Source organism: Ornithorhynchus anatinus, chromosome 9, assembly GCF_004115215.2.
Source record: "Ornithorhynchus anatinus isolate Pmale09 chromosome 9, mOrnAna1.pri.v4, whole genome shotgun sequence".
In the NCBI taxonomy this organism is placed as follows: Eukaryota; Metazoa; Chordata; class Mammalia; order Monotremata; family Ornithorhynchidae; genus Ornithorhynchus; species Ornithorhynchus anatinus.
The window spans coordinates 53,551,612-53,576,600 of NC_041736.1; the positions used below are offsets into that span (position 1 = coordinate 53,551,612).

Sequence of the window (24,989 nt, forward strand, 5' to 3'; positions counted from 1 at the left end):
TATAATAAATATTAATATATAATAAATATAATTATTATTACTTCTCATATTATTAGTCTCTTGCTCGGGAAGTAGACAACGGGCTACAGGAAGGAGGCGGGAGACGGCGGGCGCGCGCGCCAAACGCAGGAACGCTCCCCCTCCCCCCACCCTCCCGGGGGGGGCGGGGCTTAGAATCAACGACGGCGATTGGCCGGGCGGAAGGCAATTAGGGCGGGAGCGCTACCTTCCTCTATCCTGATTGGTCCTCTCCCGCCCGCCCTAGCCAATCGAACGGAGCGGCGCCTCGAGGCCGCGACCTTTTTTTTTTTTTTTTTAGCGCTCGCTCGGTGGAGGCGCGCATGCGCGTGTCGGCGGGCCGGGTTGTGCCGGTCCTGCTCCCGCTGAGCGCGGCCCCGCGCGGGGAGAAGACGCTGCTCGAAGCGCTGCGTTCCCGCCGCTCGGCGTTTGGGTCGTGACCGGCCCCGGGAGATGGACGAGGCTCCCCGAGCCCCCGTCGCCCTGCGCGCGCGGGATCCCGCCCGGAAAACGCAGGAGGAAGAAGAGGAGGAGCAGGAGCAGGTAACGGGAAGGAAAGGGGGAGAGCGGGTGGAGCGGCCAGCCTTCCCTCATTCAGTCGTATTTCCTCGGCGCTTCCTGTGTGCGGAGCACTGTGATGATCATAATAATATTGGCATTTGTTAATAATAATGATAATGACACGCGTTAAACGCTTACTATGTGCAAAGCACTGGTCTCAGCGCTGAGGAGGATACAAGGTGATCAGGTTGTCCCACGGGGGGCTCACAGACTTAATCCCTATTTTATTCATTCCTTCAATCGTATTTATCGAGCGCTTCCTGTGTGCAGAGCACTGTGATAATCATAATAATAATGGCATTTGTTAATAATAATAATAATAATAATAATAATAATAATGACATGCGTCAAAAGCTTACTATGTGCAAAGCACTGGTCTAAGCGCTGGGGAGGATACAAGGTGATCAGGTTGTCCCACGGGGGGCTCACAGACTTAATCCCTATTTTATTCATTCCTTCAATCGTATTTATCGAGCGCTTCCTGTGTGCAGAGCACTGTGATAATCATAATAATAATGACATTTGTTAATAATAATAATAATAATAATAATAATAATAATGACATGCGTTAAAAGCTTACTATGTGCAAAGCACTGGTTTAAGCGCTGGGGAGGATACAAGGTGATCAGGTTGTCCCACGTGGGGCGTACAGACGTAATCCCCATTTTATTCATTCCTTCAGTCGTATTTATTGAGCACTTCCTGTGTGCAGAGCACTGTGATCATCATAATAATAATGGCATTTGTTAATAATAATGGCATGCGTTCATTCATTCAATAGTATTGAGCGCTTACAATGTGCAGAGCACTGTACCAAGCGCTTGGAATGTACAGATCGGCAACAGATACAGTCCCTGCCCATTGACAGGCTTAGAGTCTAATCAGGGGAGACAGACAAGAACAATAGCAATAAATAGAATCAAGGGGATGTACATCTCATTAAAACAATAGCAATAAATAGAATCAAGGTGAATGCGTTGAACACTTACTATGTGCAAAGCACTGTTCTAAGCGCTGGGGAGGATACAAGGTGATCAGGTTGTCCCACGTGGGGCTCACAGACGTAATGCCCATTTTATTCATTCCTTAAATCGTATTTATTGAGTGCTTACTATGTGCAGAGCACTGTACTAAGCGCTTGGAATGTACAATTCGGCAACAGATAGAGACAATTCCTGCCCAAATGATGGGCTCACAGTCTAATTTTACTGATGAGGGAACTGAGGCACAGAGAAGTGAAGTGACTTGCCCAAAGTCACACAGCTGACAAGTGGCTGAGCCGGGATTTGAACCCATGACTTCTGACTCCCAAGCCCGTGCTCTTTCCACTGAGCCACGCTGGTTCTCTAAGCGCTTACGATGTACCAAGCACTGTTCGATGCACTGGGGGGTGGGGGGATACAAGGTGATCAGCTTGTCCCACGTGGGGCTCACAGACTTCATCCTCATTTTACAGATGAGGTAATTGAGGCACAGAGAAGTGAAGTGACTTGCCCAAAGTCACAGCTGACAAGTGGCTGAGCCGGGATTTGAACCCATGACTTCTGACTCCCAAGCCCGGGCTCTTTCCACTGAGCCATGCTGCTTCTCCTTATTATGACGGTATTTGTTAAGCACTTACTATGTGCCAGGCACTGTACTAGGCAGTGGGGTGGACAAGCAAATCATGTTGGACACAGTCCTTGACCCGTGTGGGGCTTACTGTCTCAAGCCCCATTTTATAGATGAGGTAACTGAGGCCCAGAGAAGGGCAGTGACTTGCCCAAGGTCACACAGCAGGCAAGTGGCAGAGGTGGGATGAGAACCCAGCCCCACGTGGGACAGGGACCGTGTCCAACCCGATCTGCTTCTCCAGTGCCTAGTACAGTACCTGGTACATAGTAAGCACTTAACAAATACCATTATTATTATTATTACGACTTTCTGACTCCCAGGCCGGTGCTCTATTCACTACACTATGCTGCTTCTCACTGGTGGTCACCCCGGACCCCAAGCCAAAATGAACTCCGTTCTCAGACTTGATGCCGAGGAAGTAATTCAGGTACTAGTCATTTGCACAGCACAACACGAGGTCTACCCCCAAACCCAACTTCTGCCCTGCCCCTTGGGCAACTTTCTGCAAACGTGTCCATTAATAGTTTTACTTAACTGAGTCAAATTCAAAGCAACAATCTATAGATATAGATCACAACTCATCATTCCTCAAGCTGCCCAAAGCCTCACAGTCTCAGTGCCACGCATGGAAATTTGGGGAATATTGAATTTGCTAGATTTTAATATCAGTATGTTTCTCATACTGAGCGACATTGGACCTCCCAAAGTCAGTGAATTCCTTCTCTGTGGACCTCAGCATCACTTTGAGAAGGAATCGGGAGGAGCAGTTAAAAATGAACCATTCTTAGCTGTTAGCAACAAGGTCAAGTTTGAGAACTAGAGCACTGAAATGAACATCAGGAGGGCATAGGGCAAGTCATTTCATATCTGTTTAGCCCTCCTTGAATGAAACGAAGACTTCATTACTATAAAAGTGCAATATTTTAAACCCCCAGAATTATTCTCAAAATTGGGACCAATAATTACTTTTTTAGAAATAATTTGAGAGGTTTTGACTTGTAAGTCCAGAGTAGTATTTCTGATCTGCTCTTCATGGCCCCTCTGTCTAGCCACGAGTACTAGCCACTGCTTCCTGCCCTCTTCCTCCTTCGGCCCCAGAACTTCACTATCTGCCAGTGCTGTCTTCTGGCGGAAGAGGAAAATGGGCTGGTCTCCAAGGGGCTGCTACTGCTTCTTAGTACAGTGCCTGGCACGTAGTAAGTGTTTAACAAATGTCATTATTATTAGTAGTATTATTATTATTAATAATAAGGAAGTGACCATGAGTAGAGTGCAGGGTAGCTCAGTAGAACCACTGGTGGTGCATGAGGAAGCAAGCAGCAAGTCTTGGGCGGTCCTGGGTAAGATTTCAACTTGTGTGGCAAATAGAGCTAAGCCCTAATTTCTCAGCTGAAAAACGTACAACAGGTTGGTTTCTAAGACAAACTACTTCATAAAGGACATGCAGGTTCAGTTTAAAAAAAAAAAAAAGGGCACACATCATGCTCTGTCCTTTTAGTAGGCAATCGTAATTGCCTGGCTGCAAATCAAGTCATCTTTAAGAATTTCTTCACTGACATGTGAGAAGGCATGTAAAAGCCAGTGGTGATTTCCCTGGATTTGCTAGTAGTGGACCACTAAACCAAAAACAATTAGCCAGAGATGCAGCATCAGGACCCAGGAGTGGCTTGGCTGCAGTAAGGCCCCAAGTTGGTGTTTGGGACTGTGAGTGTGGGTGGGTGGGGTGTAGAGGGGGGATGGAGGGAGGGGTCCCTTAAACCGGCTTTTCCTGGGACTAATGGGTCCCCGTAATTTATGATGGAAGCCACTCCTCCCCAGTGTATTACCACACTTTTGGACAAGAAATTGCTATTGTTGAAAAGCCTGACTATAGCGTCCTAATTTTCAAAACCAATTGTTTGTCTTTCCTTGGAAAAAGATTGTATGTGGACTCATCTGGTTTATGATGATTAAAGTTCAGTCCCTGTAATGCAATAATAATAATTTTTAAAGGTTTGCAATTTTAGAGGTCCTCAATGAATGAAGCTATATGATGTGTAACCTTCCCAACATTAGGCAGTTAAGTAATCTGTTTAATATGTACAAAACCATAGAGACCAAGGATAAAGAGGAAAATATCCATATTTTTACAGTACTCTTTATACTTATTTATAGATATACAGGGATGTACAAATGAACGTAGGCTATAAGACATTTAAATAATCCTTTTACTCTGCTCTTCATAATTAATAATTACCTATTGAGGCCTTCAGAGCCAAAGCACTGAATCAATCAAACAGTAAATTAATCCAACAAATGTACTGGAAGGATTTATGATTTAAATGGGTCAATCCAATCCATGTAAGATTACACTAATCCAGAGGCTATTTTTAAAGCTTTTCAAGTAGTGGTAAGATTAGTGAAAGATGGTTCTGGCACAGTAGGCTTCCAAAAGAAATGTTGTTTAGGAGTGACAGGTTTAATTTTCTTTCTGATATTAAACAAGAAAAAGGTTAGAATTGTAAAACATATTCATTCAGGTGAAAATCAAAGTGGGTGCCATGCGTATTTACCTTGAACAAGATTCATTCTTGTGATGATTGAATAGAATTCACCCAGAGCCTATTCATAAGCATTTTTTTAAAACAGTATTTGCTAAGTGCTTACTATGTGCCAGTCACTGTACTAAGTGCTGAGGTAAATACAAGACAATCAAGTCCAACAACTGTCCATGTCCCACATGGGGGTCACATTAATTAATTCCCATTTTATAGATGAGGTAACTGAGCTAAAAAGAAGTGAAGTGACTTGCCCAAGGTCACAGAGCGGACAAGTGGTGGATCCAGGAATAGAACCCAGGTCCTCTGGCTCCTAGGGCCATGCCCAATCAATCCATCAATCATTTATTGAGAGCTTACTGTGTGCAGAGCATTGTATTATGAACTTGGGAGAATACAGTAGAACAGAGTTGGTATACACATTCCTTGCCCACAAAGAGCTCACGGTCTAGAAGGGGAGACAGATATTAATATAAATAAATTACAGATATGTACATAAGTGCTGTGGGGCTGAGGAAGGGGTGAATAAAGGGAGCAAATCAGAGCAATGCAAAAGGCAGTGGGAAAAGAGGAAATTAGGACTTAAGGAAGGCCTCCTGGAGAAGATGAGCTTTCAAGAAGGCTTTGAAGGTGGAGAGAGTAATTGTTGGATATGAAGGAGGAGGGTGTTGTACAACCAGAGGCAGGTCGTGGGCGAGAGGTTGGCAGTGAGATAGACGAGACCAAGGTACAGTGACTAGGTTGGCATCAGAGGAGTAAAGTGTGTAGGCTGGGTTGTAATAGAAGAGCAGTGAGGTAAGGTCACGCAGAGATAAAGTGTTCTGTCCACTTGGCCACGCAGCTTCCCTAAATTTAAGAAATACACTTCTTCACATCTCTGGCACAAACTTAAATGTTCTGTTGTCTCATCTCCAATGCCTTGTCAGGTCCTTCTTTCTAAAATTCAAGACTTCTTTATGGAGCTGTGTTTTAAGGAGTGGGCTATCCAAATTTGGTCTATAAACTTATATAAATTTGGTCCTATGGAATGGACAGGTGTCCAGTTTATTGTGCTAAAAAAAACCTCCAATAATTAGTTGAACATACTGTACTTCTAATTTAGAGTTCTCCTTAACATTTGCTATTTAATAAACCCAGCTTGTCTTACCAATGCTTAGTAGAGTAAAATGCTCAGAGCTGCCTGCCTCCCAGTTAGTGTTCTGTGAATTATTCAAAGTGGATATATTTTGCTCTTTAGTTAAAACCTCCAATTAGTCTTTAATTGTATGTATTAGATGATTTGTACAGTGTGATTAGTATAGATGGAAAAAGCAAAGCCTTACACAGTCTGATGGTTGAATTAAATTGGCTGGAGAGAAATGAATGCCTTATTAGCCATAAGGAAGAAGTAAAGTGTTATATTCAGATGAGTCATTTTCTTCACCGGTGCCAGAGAAGCAATGACCTAATAGATCTTATTCTTTTTTAATAGCCAAAGTTTCCTTTAAACCTTAATTGCTCACTTTTCCCATCGAGGAAGGTAATGTGTGTGCAATTATCTTCCAGCCAAAGGCAGCAGCACCTGAATGGTAAAGACTACACAAGGAAGAAGCAGCATGGCCTAGTGGATAGAGCACAGGGCCTGAGAGTCAGAAGGACCTATGTTCTCATCCTGATTCTACCACTAGTCTGCTGGGTGACTATGGGCAAGTCACTTAACTTCTCTGTGCCTCAGTTACCTCATCTGTAAAATGGGACAGAAGGCAGGGAGCTAGGGTTGTGGTCAACTGGGTGGATCCCCTCAGGACCAGGGATGTGCTATACTGGGCTCCTGAAAGACAAGGGTCTGGTTTTATGGAACCATCAATACACACTCTCAGAGAATATCTCTGCTCCTTCTAAGGCCAATAATAATAATAATGTTAATAATGTTGGTATTTGTTAAGCGCTTACTATGTGCAGAGCACTGTTCTAAGCGCTGGGGTAGATACAGGGTAGTCAGGTTGTCCCACGTGAGGCTCACAGTTAATCCCCATTTTACAGATGAGGTAACTGAGGCACAGAGAAGTGAAGTGACTTGCCCACAGTCACACAGCTGACTAGTGGCAGAGCCGGGAGTCGAACTCATGACCTCTGACTCCAAAGCCCAGGCTCTTTCCACTGAGCCATGCTGCTTCAATATCTTAGAAGAATAGTAAACAAGTATCCCTCAGGGCCAAGACCATATGATTTTTTTTACCAGAAAATATATGCAAATACAATCAGATATCAACATCAGTGGTATTTATTCAGCATTTACTATGTGCAGACCAGTGTCGTAAGCGCTTGGGAGATTACAATACAACAGAGTTGGTAGATATGTTCCCTGCCCACAGACTGAAAGGGCTGGGCTTCCCCACAGCAGATTGGATTCAAGACATGGGAATGGTTCCCTCCCTTCCCACCCCTCCAATGCCCTCCTGTGAAGTGGCGGGGGGCGGGGGGGAAGACAGCCATGATTTTAGTCCCCCCCACCAGGAAGGAGCTAAAACCGTCAATGGCATATGGACTTTCTTTTGAGAAGTATTTATAGGAAATTCAGTGGTAAACTCACTTCCCCAAAAGATGTATCGAAAAACCTGTTCAGCGCAATGTAACTCAAAATGCCAATATTTTGGCAATTTTTTTTACCCTTGTAAATATAACTCAAGGCATGGCAATTTTGAGTATGCAAAAATTGATGTTTCTACCCAAGTGGTGGTAATAGTTTCCTCAGTAAGATTCTGATAGTGAAAATAACTAAAAGAAGTCCCAGGAAAAGAGAGCATGCCCAATTCCAACCTCCCTTTTCCAATGACTTTCATTCTTTAATGGATTGCCATTCACAAATCCACCTCACCATTTTTCATTTTGGCTACTGCTTGGAAACAACCATTTGAACAGTATCGCCAAAGCAAGAGATTTTGTCTCTTTGGGTTAATTTGTTTGGTATTCTTAAAGAATAAACCTTTTTTTTTTTTCCTAGAATGATTCCGACACTGACTTGTCTGTGGTGGACCAACAAAGCTCTCAGCAAAACAAGAAATGTGAGGACCTCCTGGATTTTTCTGAAATGTGCCGCTCCAACCAGGAATATTTCCTGAAGCTAGAAGAACTAAAGTCTGCTCATGTGGCGACCATGGCCAAACTGGAGACAATGTATCAAAATAAATTGCATTTAAAAGGAGTGCTTCCAGGGGCCAATGGAAATACTCTGTCTAGTATGCATAGGTAAGTTTGTGTTCAGAGAGTATTTCTTTGTTTTTCTGGGTTTAATCTACTAAGAGCTTCAAGGCTGAATCTTTTCATTCTCTCTGCAGTACCTTTTATGTGTTTGTGAAAGGAAGTGGTTATATGTTTGTACTGGGCTCAGCAATATCTTTTCACAAGGACAGAGAGTACTTTTTTCCCACAGCCATTTTTAACTTTTAATAATGTGTGTGCAGTTTATTGAAAGAAACTTTTCAAAATCATTTAAAAATCAGATCAATGTCTGTGGCCCAGGCAGGACTGTGGGCCCCTGGTGCTGTTGCTATTGATGGTGCACCTTCGGCGATGAGGAAGAACCAATACAAACTGCGTCACGTACTGTTTCCTCCCTCTGTGTGCGCCATCCCCTTTCCACTTCCCAACGTGCCTATGGCGACTTCCCCTCCAACTCTCCATCCCCACTCACAGTCCTCTTTTCTTTTCTTTTTTGATTTAACATGCCCTGCCCTGTCTCAGGGCGCTAAGGGGTTCTCACTGCCACAAGCTCATGCCCTTCATCTCAACGAGGATGACATTTACTGCAATTCCATTCTGTCAGTACTGCCCTTTTCAAATGACACCAACGAGGCAGGTCATTTAGTACTACTCGAGTGTACTCTCCCAAGCACTTAGTGCAATGTTCTGCACATGGTAAACCAGTGCTCAATAAATGCCATTGAATGACTGCTTCATTTGGGGAGGGGTATTCTATAGCAAGAATAGCCTTTGCCCTCTTAATCTGTCCCGTATTACAAATACAACTGCCCTTAAAATGTTCTTTCTAATTTGCGGATTAGAAAATGTCTCATGTCTTTAAGAATATATTTTTCAGTTCCAAATACCTGGGGTGGCTAAGTCTTATGAACTGATGTGCTGCAAACCAATATGGCTGAGAGCCCAAATTTAAAAATAAAAACTTTTTTTAGCCAGAATGGGGAGTGGCTGATCTCAGAGGGAGGATGGGGGGGTAGTGGAGAGCAGCTGTTCCCAGTGGGGAGAGAGGGAAGGTCAATCAGTCGTTTTTATTAAGCGCTTAATCTGTGCAGAGCACTACACTAAGCGCTTAGGAGATTCCAATATAACAGACACATTCCCTGTCCACAATAAGCTTACAGTGAAGAGGGGGAGACAGACATTAATATAAATAAATTATAGATATATACCTAAGTGCTATGGGACTTGAAGCGGGGGGATGAATAAAGGGAGCAAGTCAGGGTGACAGAAGGGAGAGAGAGAGGAAAAGAGAGCTTAGTAGAGGAAGGCCTCTTGGAAGAGCTTTGCCTTCAATAATGCTTTGAATAATAATAATAGTAATAATTATATTTGTTAAGCACTTTCTGTGTGCCAGGCACTGTACTAAGCACTGGGATGGGTACAAGCAAATCGAGTTGGACACAATCCCTGTCCCACGTGGGGCTCACAGTCTCAATCCCCATTTTACAAATGAGGTGGGAAGAGTAATTGTCAGCAGGGAGCAGCGACTAAGAGGTGGCTGGTCTGGGTATGGGGCTAAGAGTCGCACCCTTCCACTGCCTGGGTCCATGGAGGCGGAGGGAGTCGCCCCCACCAAAATGGCAGGAGCAGCAGCCCACACGGCAAAATCGTCAATCATGAAGCACAGATGTTTCAACTACTGTTTGGCCTCCTGTGCTGTATACCATGTTTACCCCCACTTTTCTGATCTACCGCCCTAAAATGCTAAAATCTACATTTACTGTCACTCTATTCGTTCAAAGACATTTTCTTTCTCTTCTAGACCATTGTGGGAAGAGAGCTCATTTCAACCTCCCAGTTTGTATCATTCACTTTGGGAGCTTGACTTCAGCCAAACTTCCTCCAGTGAGTCTGAAAATGAATTGCTCTACCAAGAAGAAGGTGATAACAATAATGAGGTCAACTTTTTGGCTTCTCCTAAGGAGCAGATCAGAAATATGTGGGATGATTTCAATGTAGAAGACTATGCCCCCTCTGACAGTCATCACGTGCAAAAACTCCAAAAGCCAAAGAGGAAGCCAAAGAAATGGGTGCCAAAGATTACAGTGCCACAACCTTTTCAAATGACAATCCGAGAAGAGAGGAAAAAAGAGCAGCGGGTCACAGCTAAGGCAGAAGCCGAAAGGGCCAATACCTTGTTGCGAAAACAAGAAGAAGAAGCAGAAGCAGCCGAGTGTCAGAAGAAATTCCGAGCCAATCCCATTCCTGCATTTGTCTTCCTCCCACTCTATCAGGAATTATTAGAGCGAAATGAAGAACGCCGGAGGTTCGTTAAGGAGAAGAGTAAAGAAATCCTTTTGGCCTCCCAAAAACCTTTTGATTTCGTAGTAAGGGAAGAACAAAAAAAAGAATTCCAGAGATTGCAGGCAAAAGTCCCCTCGAAGTCTAAAACCAAAGTAAAGTTGTTTAAAGCCAGACCTGTACCTAAGTCTGTTTACGGTTCAGCCATCAGTGATCGGATCAAAGAGGAAGAGCTTTATAGGGAAAGTAGGATCCGGATGAGATCCCAGGAGCTTTTACAAAATGCATCACTTCCCCGCAGTATGCTGGTTCAGAGCTCTCCCTCTAAGAGGAAGTACAGACACACTGAAGAAAGGACAGAGTTGAAGTATAAACCTAAGGTCAACTGCCGGGTGCCGGACTTTGAAACCCTTCACCAAAAATTTCAGAAGCAAGTTTTGAAACAGAAACATCTAAAACCCACTACGGTCTGTGAACCGTTTGATCTTCGAACTTTACGAATCCCATCTAATAGAGGGAGAATTTTGAAAGACATCCAAGCAGATGAGGAAAATTTGAAGGAAACCCGCTGGCCATATCTCTCTCCAAGGTGCAAGTCACGAATGAGACGCTCGAGTGCGAGTCCTCAGCTGGGGGAGACTGATGAACCTGAACCTCCGAGAACTAATGAATCTTCAAGAAGACGCCAAGACGCCATTAGGTGAATAGCGTGGTCACAGAGTTAACAGTGTAAATGATTTGATTAATAACTGGAGAAGTATTTTAAATAATTCTGGCCCCAAGTGATCAAGAACTGAATGGCTCCTGGGTCAAAAAGGTATGCGAAGAGGGATAACCCCCATGGCTACCCCCCCAGGGAAATTCTCTGGGACAAAGCAGTGGATTACACATTAACTGGGTTGATGTCTTAAGACTGAAGTTTTGACAAGTTTTTACTTGAATTGCCAGGTGGATTTTGTTTTAACTATAAGACAATTTGACAAGAGGCTTTTCTCCCAAATAATCTTTCTGTTCCACAGTTACTTTGGAATTTGACAGAAGTCCAAATGTCCAATTTTTCCAGTGGCTAAAATGATTCCCAGGTTCTTAATCAGCTGGGGGGGGGCACTACTTCTTAAATAATAATAATGTTGGTATTTGTTGAGTGTTTACTATGTGCCAAGCACTATTCTAAGCACTGGGATAGCTACAAGGTTATTAGGTTATCCCACTTGGGGCTCACAGTCTTGATCCCCGTTTTACAGATGAGGGAACTGAGGCACAGAGAAGTGAAATGACTTGCCCAATGTCACACAGCTGACAAGGGGGATTAGATTTGCACCAGTATGGGGCCATGTAGAGTTCCTTACTGCTCATGGGCCCTTAGTAGCCTGAAAGTGTTAGCGCTTCTTCCAAAGTGCTTAATTTCCTTTATAAAGGGGAAAGAAGTATGTTTCTGGTATTCCCTTTTAACATATACCCCAATCTTTTCTTCTCATATGGGTTTCCTTAATTTTTTTTCCATTGGATTAAAATCAATTCAGTTCAGCCTTAGTTTATGTTCCCTCAGGAGATCACTTGAGGAAAAGAAAATGGTAGAAGAGGAGCAAAAAAGGAGCCTAGCTAAACAGAGACAAAGAGAGAAAGAGCTACAGAAGCTTCTGACAATCCGGGCTAAAGCCAATGACCCACATCAAAGTTTAGCTCAAGTGTCTAGATCCAGATTAAACTCTCTCAGGTACATAAACTGCACCCTCTTGCCTAAGGTGCAGTTTAAGAAGCAGAGTAGTTTTGTCTCTCCTTCTTCAGTGTGTGCTTCTCCCAGAAAGCCTTTTCTCCCCTTTGACTACCCCCTCAGACAATGGGCTGGCAAGATATCCCAGGTTGGGATATCTGGACTGATCCCAGAGAAGAAGACAGATGCTTCAATTTCCCAAAACATTTTGGGGCACATGGAGAAAGAACCTTTTATAAAGAGACAACCCCCTTTCAGTATATATCAAACTGGTGGTTGGGATCCTCTGGGCAGGCATGGGAGAATTCAGATTTTGAACTCGGAACAGCTGGTTGGTAGTGTCATCAGCTACCCAAGACTATCAGCAGTGCCATTATTAGATCAGACTAATGGTCCACCCAGCCGTATTTCTTTTTCCTGTAGAGGCAACAAGATGCTTAGAGGAGCAGTGTGGTTTCTGCCTTCATTCATTCTTTCAGTCATTTATTGAGTACTTACTGTGTGCTGAGTACTTACTGTGTGCAGACCACTGTTCTAAGCACTTGGGAAAGTACAGTACAACAGTAAACCTTGGCACCCAACATAATGGTAAAGGATATACCAAATACCATCCCTAATTTTACCTCAGTTAATTCATTTGGGACCACTAATCCATGAATTTATCCAAATCCGTATTGAACCTCCTAATATATTCTATTGCACAGTTTTCTGGGTCACAGTTTCCTTATGCATACCAGCCATTGTGTGAAGAGGTGGGTTTCCTTGTGCTTGTTTTTCACTAATAATAATAATAATTGTATTTAAGTGCTTACTATGTGCCAAGCACTGTACTAAAGACTGAGGGAGGTACAAGATCATCAGGTCCCACATGAGCCTTATAGTCTAAGGGAGTACAGGTATTGAATCCCCATTTTGCGGATGAAGGAACTGAGGCACAGAGAAGTTAAGTAAAAAGCCCAAGGTCACATAGGCAAGTGGCAGAGCCAGGATTAGAACCCAGGTCCTCTGATTCCCATGCCTGTTGCTTCCCACTAGGATCAGGCATCCCCAAAATACTTCCCAGCTCTGTGCCATCTCTTGTCAGTAGTTAAGATTATTGGATACTTTGGCCTTGTTTGCTTAAGACGAGGTACATTTTGGGAAAGGAGTGTGTTCCTCTTTTCCCCAACTCTCTAGATGGTAGATGTAACTTTAAGCACCAGCCTAATATTTGTAAGTCATGCCCCGTGCAGAGAAGACATATTTTTGGAGCCATATACTAAAAGCATGGCTTCAAAGCTTCCTCCAGGAGCCCTTATGTCAGCACATTTGCCGGTAGTGCTCATAATTAATGTCTACCATTAGTTGGCTCAGAAAGTAGATTTCACTTAAGGCTTCTGAGAAAATTGTAGATTCTGCACCATTTTTCCCAAGCTGATATTAGACGTAGCTGAAGCGGAGCAGGCCACAATTTAATGCCAGGATAATTTTTTTTTATCTGAATTTTAGTGAGTACGTTAACTAGTCTATATAAGGCCACCTCAAAAATTGCTGAATTGGCCCAAATGCCTTATCAAATGAATTATCAACCTGGTTTATGAGAAGTAAATTGACAAAAAGGAAACACCTGGCATAACTGTTCTGAAAACCAAGGGAAGAGGGGCTGGGAAGGCTAACATTTAAAGGATGAGCAGAACTGTAGAGAATATGTGCACAAGCTGCAGCTGGGCCCTGCATACAAACCTGATATTTTGCAACAGAAATGTAAGAAAAATGTACCTGAAGTCAGAATGAAAACGCCTGCAGAGCCTGAAAGATTGATTTGAGCTCCTCTAAAATGCCTACCTTACTTCTTGTGAATCAATAATGAGCGAGTAAAACTCTGGTGCCTACAGCAAGGATCCCAGAAATAACCTCTAGGGGAGACAGAAGAAGGGGAGAATGGAAATGTTTGTACACATGACTTACTTTACGAATTATCTTCTAGAGACACTATATGTTGTAATATGCAGTTTTTATTTCTAGGATGACTTTTTAAAATTACTTTATTTCCTTCCTGCTGTGATAGAAAACATGAGAAGGAGAGAATGAAGGAATACTTGCAGGAACTGGAAGAAATAGATGAGAAATTGAAGAGGAGGCCCCTGCTCTTTGAAAGAATTGCTCAGGTTGTGTGGCTTGGGGGTTTAATTTTTCTTTCCTTTTCCTGGGGCTTTTTCAGCTCTGTGCATCTGCATTGGTGCCATAAATAGATGGAAAGAGGTAGAGTAAATTACACAAGCCTCTACTTTTAAAAAATGTACAAAAACTCTAAATTACTGGTAGGTAGAGTTTGTTTTAATTATTTTGGGATAATAGGTCATTCCATTATTTAGGGCAGAATCTTCTGAACTGTGCCAGTTACCACCAATTAACATCTATTAAATAGAAGCTTCCACAACTTCACATAGCACTATTTCCAAGTGCTTAATGCAGTCTATAAGTTTCTATAACACTGCAAAGCACCAATCAATCAATCATATTAGTGGAGCACTGCACTAAGCAGTTGAGAGTACAATATAACAGAGTTGGTAGACAAGTTCTCTGCCCACAGTGAGCTTACAGTATAGAGGGGAAGACACACATTAATATAAATTATGGATATGTACGTAAGTGCTGTGGGGAATGATTGTCCTACTAAATCAATTGATTTACTGTATCGATAACACTGAACTATAACTGATGGTTTAGGAGCATTCCTATTTGTTATTCAGTCACCATATTTATTGAGTCCTACTGTGTGCAAAGCACTGTAGTAAGCACTGGGGAGAGTACAGTATAACAATGAACAGACACTTATTTGCCCCTCCACACCATGTTGTTTTGTTCCTCCAAGTCTTGATTTTTTCCCAGTCAACTGTTCTCATCGTGTGCAGTTGGACTTTAAATTCTGTCATACTTGTGTGGTTAATTTGGTCTTTGGCATTCTCTTCTTTCTTTCTTCACCCCCACTCCCAAAAGTTGTCCAGATTTGACAGTTTGTTCTAGTTTGTTCTAACATGGTTTGTTAGTCCCAAGATCACACAGCAGGAAAGTGGAAGAACTTGGACTAGAAACTGGGTCTGCACTAAGGTCATGCTCTCTCCCTAGTGCTTAGTGGAAGTGCTGCCCAATGGTATTTCTCAGTCCAAAGATAAGAATTTTTGTCCCAGGTGACTTTATGAAACTTCAGAAAAGTTTCTTGACAAAATAATGCCATCTGGCTAGGCTCAGTAGGGACCATTTAAATGATACTTCCAAATTTTAGCCCCAGCCTGGAGGGACAGGGGTCCACTCTTATTTATTGCTGTTGTGGGCAGTCTGCTTTGGGCCTCTCTCCTGGGCAACAATATGATCCAGAAGTTTCCTTACTGGAAAGTATTTAGGAGGTGGTAAACTCCTAAAAAAAACTTGGGATCTGTGACCTGAAGAGGGTAAGGTAGACTGTAATCAATAAAGTAATAATAATGTTGGTATTTGTTAAGCGCTTACTATGTGCCGAGCACTGTTCTAAGCGCTGGGATAGATACAGGGTAATCAGGTTGTCCCACGTGAGGCTCACAGTCTTAATACCCATTTTACAGATGAGGGAACTGAGGCACAGAGAAGTTAAGTGACTTGCCCACTGTCACACAACAGACAAGTGGCAGTGTCAGGATTTGAATCCATGACCTCTGACTCCCAAGCCCAGGCTCTTTCCACTAAGCCACGCTGCTTCTCTGTATTTATGATAAGACTATGTCTGGGGATCAAACCGGTGACATCATTCCAGTTTACTTCATCATCATCATAAAGTAATACACACTGTTCTGTACTGAGTACTCTGGGGAATATGGAATCTGGCAAGGTTTGGCCCTGACTAAAAATTCTTCCTTTCCAAAAGGAAAATGCAAGAATTGCAGCAGAAAAGCATTATTCTACCACCCTCCGAGAACTCGGGCTCTGTGATGAGTTTGTGGCAAATAAGGGCCAAAGTACAAGACCATCAGAACTCTTCAGAGGGCAGGAGTTTGAAAGCAGCACTGAAGATACAGAAAGGTAATGTAAGTGAGGGTGAGTTACGCCATACCTCTTGAAGAAAAGGAATATTTGCAGCAGTACTTTTCTATGTCATTAAAGAGTATACTTAATGTTAACTAAAATTCTGATAGTTTAAAATCCTTGTCCTTTTCCAACTCAGACTTTATTCATTAATTTTAAATATTTAAATTTTTTTTTACAGAAAAGTAGTTCTAATATTTGAACCCCTTAGCAAAAAACATGATGGGTTTGATTAAAAGGATTCTTTGAAAATTTTCAATTAATCATCTAAGTACTGAAATAAAATGAATTGTAAATCAGCAGAACTAAGAAGTTTTTTAGCATTGCTCAGTGTTCTGTGTGAGAAAAGAGAATGTGTTGATGTTAGGCCCAAGGTCCAGGGTTTTAAGATCATTTTGCCTTACAAGGATCAATATGTTGGATCTTCTTTATTCTAGCCTTAGGGATTCGGAGAAACAAGAACTCTGGAAAGAAAACTGTGAAAGTGATCTTGACAACCAGGATACGCAAACATCAGGATAAGAAACATGAAGACAATTCAACATAAAGACAAAAAACAATCCAGAAATGACAAAAATAATTCCAACAGCAAGACTTCTGTAACACTTTGTTACTGAGGTTTATTGTAGATAAATTGCCAACAACTTGATTTGGTGTTTCAGGGTTTTTGTGGAGGCAATAATACGTAGTGATATGAACAGAAACCTAAATAGGATGTGGATTTTTAATATTTTTTCAAACAATGCCTATGACTGTGTGAATGAACATATTCATGATTTTTTAAAAGCTTCAAGATTATAATCATGTCAAATAGACTATACAGGGTATTTTTCACTTTAAAATAGGTGGCCTGACTGGCAGTGGATGTATTTATTGTTTGTTTTTTTTTATTGTGGTGAATTTATTGAAGATCCAGGGAATTTTTTATAAATTTTGTATTGCCCATAAAATTATTACTGTAACTCAAATTTACATCTAAAATGTTCCTCTTTCACAGTGAAAATCCTCAAACTTTGTTCACTAAGCACTTTAAACATTTTTACCTGAGCCTTTTTATAACTTTAAAACAAAGAAAATCTGAAGCATATGGAGTAATCAGTTGCTAAATTGAATGTATTTTTTGTGTACTGAGCTTAGATGATTTTTTATGAACTAGCAATTTTTAAATGATTGTTTCAGCCTCAAATACATTTTTTGTAGTTTATACTTCTAGGAAAGGAGTACTTAAATTAATATCTGTATAGATCAAGCATAACATATTCAAAGCTTCAAACGGTCAGAGAATGCTTTGGTCTTGCAATTGCAGCACTAAACTTTGGTGTTAAAGCTGACAGCGATAGCGTGAAGAGTTCTGTCTCACGTGGCAATGAGCTACTTAATGCAAAATCACCAAGTCTAGCTATATCAGAGATCAGTTTTACGTGGCCTATCCTTGGGAGATCAAGTAATTCCACTGTCAATTACACTAGGAATCTGTATGCCTCTAAAAGAAATCTTATTAATGAAAATGACTGAAACCTGTAATTAAAGGAGCCTGGATGGTTTGGGTCACATGTAGCCCCTGAGATGGACGTAAATACCATTATCCACTTTCAGTTGATTGCTGAAGACCACAGAGTATGTGGTAAACCTGAAACCTTAATTTTCAGTCCGATGCTATGACCTCAATTTTTCTTCAATTTTGCTTTCAGCAAAAATTTAATCTATGAGCCTCTAAAATATTTATATGGGTTGTATTTTTTCCAATAAATGTTTGATTAGCACTCCCATGTTTTTGTGTCTATTAATAAATGGTAAGATGCCAGATTTAAAATAATTCATAATGATGCAGTACCGCAGTAATGACTATAGTATTTAAGCTCTTACTATGTGTCAAGCACTGAACTGAGAACTGGGGTAGATACAAAATAATCAGGTCAAGTACTGCTCTTGTGCTATATGGGGCTCACAGTCTATGAGGGAGAGAGAACAGGAATTTCATTTAAGACTAAGCTTGTTGTAGGCAGAGAGTATATCTGCCAACATTGTATTGTCCTCTCCCAAGCACTTAGTACAGTGCTCTGCACACAGTATGTGCTCAAGTACGATGGATTAATTGATTTTACAGATGAGGGAAAAGAGGCCCAGAGAAGTTAGGTGACTTGTCCAAGGTCAAAGAGTGGTCAAGAGGCAGAGCTGGGATTAGAACTCTTGACTCTTAGGCCCATGCTCTTTCCACTAGGCCACATTGCTTTTCTAAGTTAAGATTTTTTTAAGTGTGGCCTAAATAGTTTTTTTTGAAGTTTTCCCCCTAATCAACTAGTTGCATTAAGCATTGATATGCTTTTTAAGGACAAATTATTCATTGTTTCTTTTTTAAAAAATTTTGCTAAGCACATACTATGTGTCAGGCACTGTACTAAGTGCTAGAGTAGATACAAGCTAATCAAGTTGGATGCAGTCCATGGCCCACGTAGGGCCCCCAGTCTTAATCCCCACTTTACAAAGAAGGTAACTGAAGCACAGAGAAGTGAAGTTATTTGCCCAAGGTCACACGGGAGACAAGTGCCGGAGCTAGGATTAGAACCCAGGTCCGTGCTCTATCCACTAGGCAATACTGCGTCTCATCCATTTAGGATATAGATATACATTGTGAAGAGTGAAGCACATTTCATTCCTAAGGCCAACCTATTCGCTGTACCTCCATCTCATCTGTCTTGGCATGGAACCTTTGCTCACATCCTCGCTTTGGCCTGGAACTCCCTCCTCCTTTATATCTGACAGATCACCACTCTCTCCGTCTTCAAAGCCCTATTAAAATCACACACTTTCAAAGCCGTTTTAAAATCACTTCTCCAAGAGGCCTTCTTTGGCTAAACCCTCATCTCCCCAACCTTTTCATTCTCCCGTCTGCTTTACTTATGCCCTTAGGTCTGTACCCCTTAAGCACTTTAATTTTCATCCCACTTCTAGTACTTATGTGCATATCATTGTACTCTGCTACTTCCCCTAGCTGTAATTTATCCATTGTCTGAATTTTCTCACAAAACAGAGTTTGAGATGAAGTTGGGGGACAGATTACATGTTCCCAAACTGGCTCTGAATTATAAGCTTCCTTCTGTCTGTCTCCTCTCTTAGGTTGTAAACTCCTCAATCAACGTAATTAGGTCAGACACAGTCCTCATTCCCCAAGGGGAGGGAGAACAGCTATCAAATCCCTGCTTTACAGGTGAGAAAATGCTCAATATATAACATAGTTTGATTTATAGTTATAGCCCAGAAAGTGGAAGTGAAGAGAAAGTCTCCCCACCAGAGCAAAACTAAAGTGGGACAAGTGGGGCCTAGTGGAAAAGAGCACAGCCCTGGGGTCAGAGGACCCCCAGAGAACCTGGGTTCTAATCCTGACCCCATCACTCTACTTCTGGGTTATTTTGGGCAAGTCTTTTAACTTCTGTGTCCCTCAGCTTCCTCATCTGTAAAGTGGGGGTTAAGACCTAATCCCTCTTACTTATACTTTACTTCTTTGTGCCTCTGTTACGTCATCTGTAAAATGGGGATTGAGACTGTAAGCCCCATGTGGGACAGGGACTGTGTCCAATTCGATTTGCTTATATCCACCCCAGCGCTTAGTACAGTTCCTGGCACATATTAACACTCAAATACCACAACTATTATTGTTATTATACTGCGATCGTATTTATTGAGCACTTACTGTGTGCAAAGCCCTGTACTTAGCTCTTGGAGAGTACAATACAACAACAGACAGATACATTCCCTGTCCATAAGCTGACAGTCTAGTGGGGGACTCCAACCTGATTATCTTGTATCATCCCCAAAGGTTGATACAGTGGTTGGTACATCGATACAGTAATGATAATCATGGGGCAGCTCTGTAATGTTATACCATTCAAGTGAGGCTGAGTTCATGTTAGGTAATTATCACAAAATGCTAACCTTCAGGTTAGACGAGAACACTACTCCCTTAGCTGCTGTAAAATGTCCAGATCGGGTACTGTGCTGCTGCATTTCCTGCCTGCAGTGTATTTGGTTTTAGTGTTGCATTTTTCCAGAATTTGATCTACAATTGTCATCCAAGTCTTTGGTGCTTACCAGGATGGTCTACTGGCTTCCTCAGCTGGAAAGAGCCCGGGCTTGGAAGTCAGAGGTCATGGGTGCTAATCCCGGCTCTGCCACCTAGCTGTGTGACTCTGGGCAAGTCACTTAACTTCTCTGTGCCTCAGTTATAACAATTTTGAGATTAATTTTGGATCAAGACTGTGAGCCCACATGGGGCGAGCTGATTACCTTGTATCGACCCCAGTGCTTAGAACAGTGCTTGGCACATAGTAAGCACTTAAATACCATCATCATTATTATTATTATTCCGTCAGCGTTGCCTACAGATGTATTCCTGTCATCCATTCTCACACCAAGAGTTACCAATAGACAAACATCTTCAAATGAGAAGTGGCCTAGTGGAAAGAGTATGGGTGTGGCAGTCAGGGGACCTGGGTTCTAATCCCAGGTCCATCACTTGTCTATGTGACCTTGGACAAGTCACTTCATTTCCTTGTGCTTCAGTTAGGCCATGTTTGAAATAGGGATTAAAACCTCCTCCCTCGGAATTAGTCTGTGAAACCTACGTGGGGCAGGGACTGTGTTCAACCTGAATATCTGGTGTCCACCCCAGTGCTTAGTACAGTGCCTGGCACGTAATAAGTATTTAACAAACACCATTTAAAAAAATGGGACAGGCGGGCTTACGACCTTGTGCCTGCTGATAAACTTTGGTTCCTAAATGCATTAAGGTATAAATATTACATATAACACGGCCTCGTATTTAATAAAATAATGATAATTTATTACAAGTAACACAATAATTCAAATATTTTAGCAATTTTAAGAAAAGGTTACCTGGAGGCCAACCCAAAAGGAGACGCACTATGTTAAGCACTGGAGTAGATATAAGGTAATCTGGCAGGACAGAGTCTCCATTCCACCTGGTGCTCACAGGAAGAATATATTCTATCCCACTTTGCAGATGATGAATCAGGCACAGGGAGGCTTAGTAACTTATTGTCCATGGTCACAGAGCAGGAAAGTGGCAAGGCCAAGCCTGGAACCCAGGTCTCCCGCCTTCCCAGTATTGTGCTCTTCACCTAGGCCACCACACAGCCCATCAACACACCCACCACACAGCCCGTCAGTTTATGTGAAGAGAAATGATGGTCCTGCTGATTATATGCATTATTCTTAAACCAAATATTGTACTTATTTCCTATTGATTCCTGAGCAGAACATCTTGGAACAAGATGGATCGATATATGGTACTTTCCAGTACTAGGATTAAAAGACTTAGGAAAATGAAAATCAAAGCTGTGTTATCAGCTGCCTGAGAGAATTTTGAAAGATTTGTTCATATCTTCTGAACAAAGATCTCTCCACAATTCTTAAGTATTCTTCTCACATATGGGACAGCTTCATTTATAAACCCATCACCAAATGCACATGATCAGCATAACATTAGGAAGAAGCTTTCACTCTCTTTTACTTAATGTTTTTTAAAAGAGACCTGCATTACTTTATTATCTGAAGAAATCACAGTATACCTTGCCTTCTTGAGTTTTTAAAAAAAAACACTTCATTTACCTGGGGAGAAAGTATCCATAAAGAGGTTGGAAATTTCAAAGGGTTTTGTTTTTTTTGGTTGGTTGGTTTTGGGGTTGGTTTTTTTTGCTTTTCATTCCAATAATTAGCACTTGAGTGCAAGAAAACTTAAAATAAAAATCTGAACTGGCCTGTAGGTGAGACAGGCATTTTAAAAAGTTAGCCATGGAAAATCTCAGCAATTTTAATGAGTGTGCAGTTGGTGCCAAAATTCCAGTGTTTCAACTGGGCAATGACTTAATCAGTGACCTTTCAAAACAGTCACCTTGCTGCTTTTTAAAATTCTTATACCTCACCGTGTAAGCAGCATGGTTCAGTGGAAAGAGCCCAGGCTTGGGAGTCCGAGGTCATGGGTTCGAATCTCTGCTCTGTCACTTGTCAGCTGTGTGACTGTGGGCAAGTCACTTAACTTCTCTGGGCCTCAGTTACCTCATCTGTAAAGTGGGAATTAACTGTGAGCCTCACATGGGACAACCTGATTACCCTGTGTCTCCCCCAGCGCTTAGAACAGTGCTCTGCACACAGTAAGCACTTAAATACCAACATTATTATTATTATTACCTCCCCTTCTTCACTTGTACTTAATCCAAGACTTCTCCTCTTAAAGGGAAGCAATCCATCAGTTAATCAATGGTATTTATTGAATGCTTACTTTGTGCAGAGCACTGTACTAAGCACTTGGGAGAGTACACTACAGCAGAGTTGGTATATACATTCCCGCCTAAAAGGAATTTACAGTCAAGGCCAGGTGGGGTGGGGGGAGGCAGACATTAAAATAAATAAATTACAGATATGTGAATAAGTGCTGAGGGGATGAGGGGCAGGTGAATATCTTAGAGCTTAAAAGGTACAGATCCAAGGGCAACACAGAAGAAGTGGGCTTAGTTGGAGAAAGCCTCATGAAGGAGATGTGATTTTAATAAGGGTTTGAAGGTGGAGAGAGTGGTGGTCTGATACATATGGGACTTGAGGGAGTTGGGCAAAGAGTCGGCGGCAAGGTAGACAAGATTGAGGTACAGCGAGTAAACTGAGACTAGTGGAACCATGTGTGCAGGCTGGGTTGAAGTAGGAAATCAGTAAGGTAAAGTAGGAGGGGGCAAGCTGATTGAATGCTTCAAAATTGATAGTAAAAACCTTGTTTGATGTGGAGATCAATGGGCTCTACTGATTTTTTTCTCCTATTTTGCTTTCTTGCTATCAGCACGATAATTAGCAAAGCACCAAGAGAAAACCTAGGTTTTCTGTCTTCTCAGTAAAAGACAAAATGGGGTCATGTAAATGGCTGAATGTTTTCCAATTTTACAACAGTTGTTTAGGTTTTTTTTAAGAAAATTTTTGTTTTAATTTTTGATGAGGTTTGAAGATTTTTCAGATGTTCAAAGAGGTCCAGTCAGATTTGTTCCCTAGCTCTGGGAGGGCATTAACCTAAATTCTCTCTCCTTTTATAGTCCATTATTTCTTCATCCTCTTTGTTTCTCCTCTGGCTTGCCCAGAAAAGAGGAAGTGTGTTTTTTCAGCCCCTAATCTCTGAGCTAAAGAGTGAAAAGTGTGATGTGTGTTTGTGCTCAAACTATGTAGAGAACTGTGGGATTGAGGGATGACGTTGAGGGGGAGGAGGAGGCAGGGGCTCTGAATTCAAAATGGAAAAGAAGTCTGTCTTGATTCTGGTGCCCAAAGGGCAGCAAGGAAAACCACTTTCTTGACTTTCATCTGGCCTGGCTGAGAAAGGGCAAGTTTCTGTGGATGTGTGTTTCTGTTGTCCTCAGACTGAACCCTTGGTTCTTAATCCTCTGTTTTCCTTTTACTTCACTGTCAGTAACTCATTTCTAGCTCCCACTAGCTAGCTGTGAGTGAAGAATCCATAGCTTAGTAGAGCAGATTTGAAAATTTCTCCACCATGATGTGGAGACACTGGATAAAGAAGCAGCCTGGCCTAGTTGAAAGATCACGGGCTTGGGAGTCAGAGGACCTGGGTTCTAATCCCAGCTCTGCTATTTGTCTGCTACGTGACCTTGGGCAATTCACTTAACTTCTCTGTACTTGATTTACCTCATTTGTAAAATGGGGATTAAATCCTACTCCCTCCTAGACTGTGAGCCTGTGGTGGACAAGATCTATGTCCAACCTGAGTATCTTGAATTTATCCCAGCACTTAGTACAGTGCTTGGCACACAGTAAGTGCTTAAATACCACTATTATTATTATTATTATTATAAAGCACAACTGTATGAGGCCATATAGGGATGTTCTGATCTATAGCCTAGTCTACCCTTGGTTTTCAGGGAACAAGGAACCCTAAATATCACTTCCATTATAAACAACAAATTGACATTTCTCTACCATGCTATAACATACCAACAAGTTGCTTTATAATGAGCTGAAACAGAGCAATTGAAAGTGAGATGGAAAATATTTTAAGGATGTAACAGAGCCGAGGAAACATTTTAAAGATGCAGTGAGGTAAAACCTCAGAAAATATCAATCAACAATTTTATTGAGCACTTAATGTGCGCAGAGCACTGTACTAAGTGCTTGGGAAAATATAGTACAACAGAATTGGTAGAAATATTCCCTGCCCATAAAGAGCTTAGAGTCTCTAGGAATGTATCAAAGATGAAATCTGAAGACAGTCAAACAACAGCAAATGGTCCACCCTGAACACCACAATAAGAAAGAAGCGACTCTTTTAGAAACAAATTTTGAGTTGAACAGAAGACAGAGAGACCAATCCCCAAAGAGTGCTTGGTGCTACCAGGAATAAACAAGAACGATCTTGATGTCTGTGTATGGCATACATTTTTTTAATGGTATTTTTTAAGCACCAGGTACTGTATTAAGCACTGAGGCACAGTACTAAGCATTTACAGATGGAACTGCTGGTCCTGCATTGGTCTTTTTAGCCACACTCACAGTCAAAGATATAGACTTTACCATCAGTGGCCCCAACTTCAAATACAAAGTCCAACTATGTAGTAAGATCCTTTTTATGCAACCACCATAAATAATATGTTCATACGGAATTTCTTTCATATTTCTCTGCTAGAGCGGACAATAGGTATTGCCTAATATAGCCTCTAGTCATTTCAGATAGCTCTTTTAATAGCATGGGCAATAAAATGATATTTTTCTTAACATTTCAGTAGCACAAACTAACCACCTGGAACTGATCCATGCCCACTGTGTTCAATTTCACCCTCTTTGACCCATTGCTGGGTGTCAAAATTACCTAATGCCACATTCATAAAGTATTTTTGAGACAAAATATTTTAGCATTACATAAATTTAACCTCCACATAAACTGTATGATTTGCATTAATGGTCAAAATTATTTTATATCGTTAACACAATGAATTGTAGAATCCACTATATCCATTCAGTTA

General features: G+C 41.6%; 1 protein-coding gene across 3 annotated transcripts; it reads left to right on the forward strand.

The window, feature by feature from the left end:
* The first annotated feature begins 377 nt into the window (after positions 1-377).
* On the forward strand, positions 378-17,726 carry FAM161A (FAM161 centrosomal protein A). 3 transcript variants are annotated; one of them, XM_039913090.1, is made up of 6 exons: positions 379-561; positions 7,714-7,958; positions 9,733-10,911; positions 13,973-14,072; positions 15,806-15,975; positions 16,401-16,490. In XM_039913090.1, exons 1-5 carry the CDS (start codon positions 472-474, stop codon positions 15,962-15,964), a joined length of 1,773 nt encoding a protein of 590 aa, XP_039769024.1. In that variant the 5' UTR covers positions 379-471; the 3' UTR covers positions 15,965-15,975; positions 16,401-16,490. The 3 variants fall into 3 exon arrangements, 2 of the variants coding, with proteins under 2 accessions (XP_039769024.1, XP_007670235.2); XM_007672045.3 differs by having other exon boundaries at positions 383-561; positions 15,806-15,960; positions 16,401-17,726; XR_005660353.1 differs by lacking the exons at positions 15,806-15,975; positions 16,401-16,490 and having other exon boundaries at positions 378-561; positions 9,733-11,028; positions 13,973-14,049.
* Positions 17,727-24,989: the final 7,263 nt, after the last annotated feature.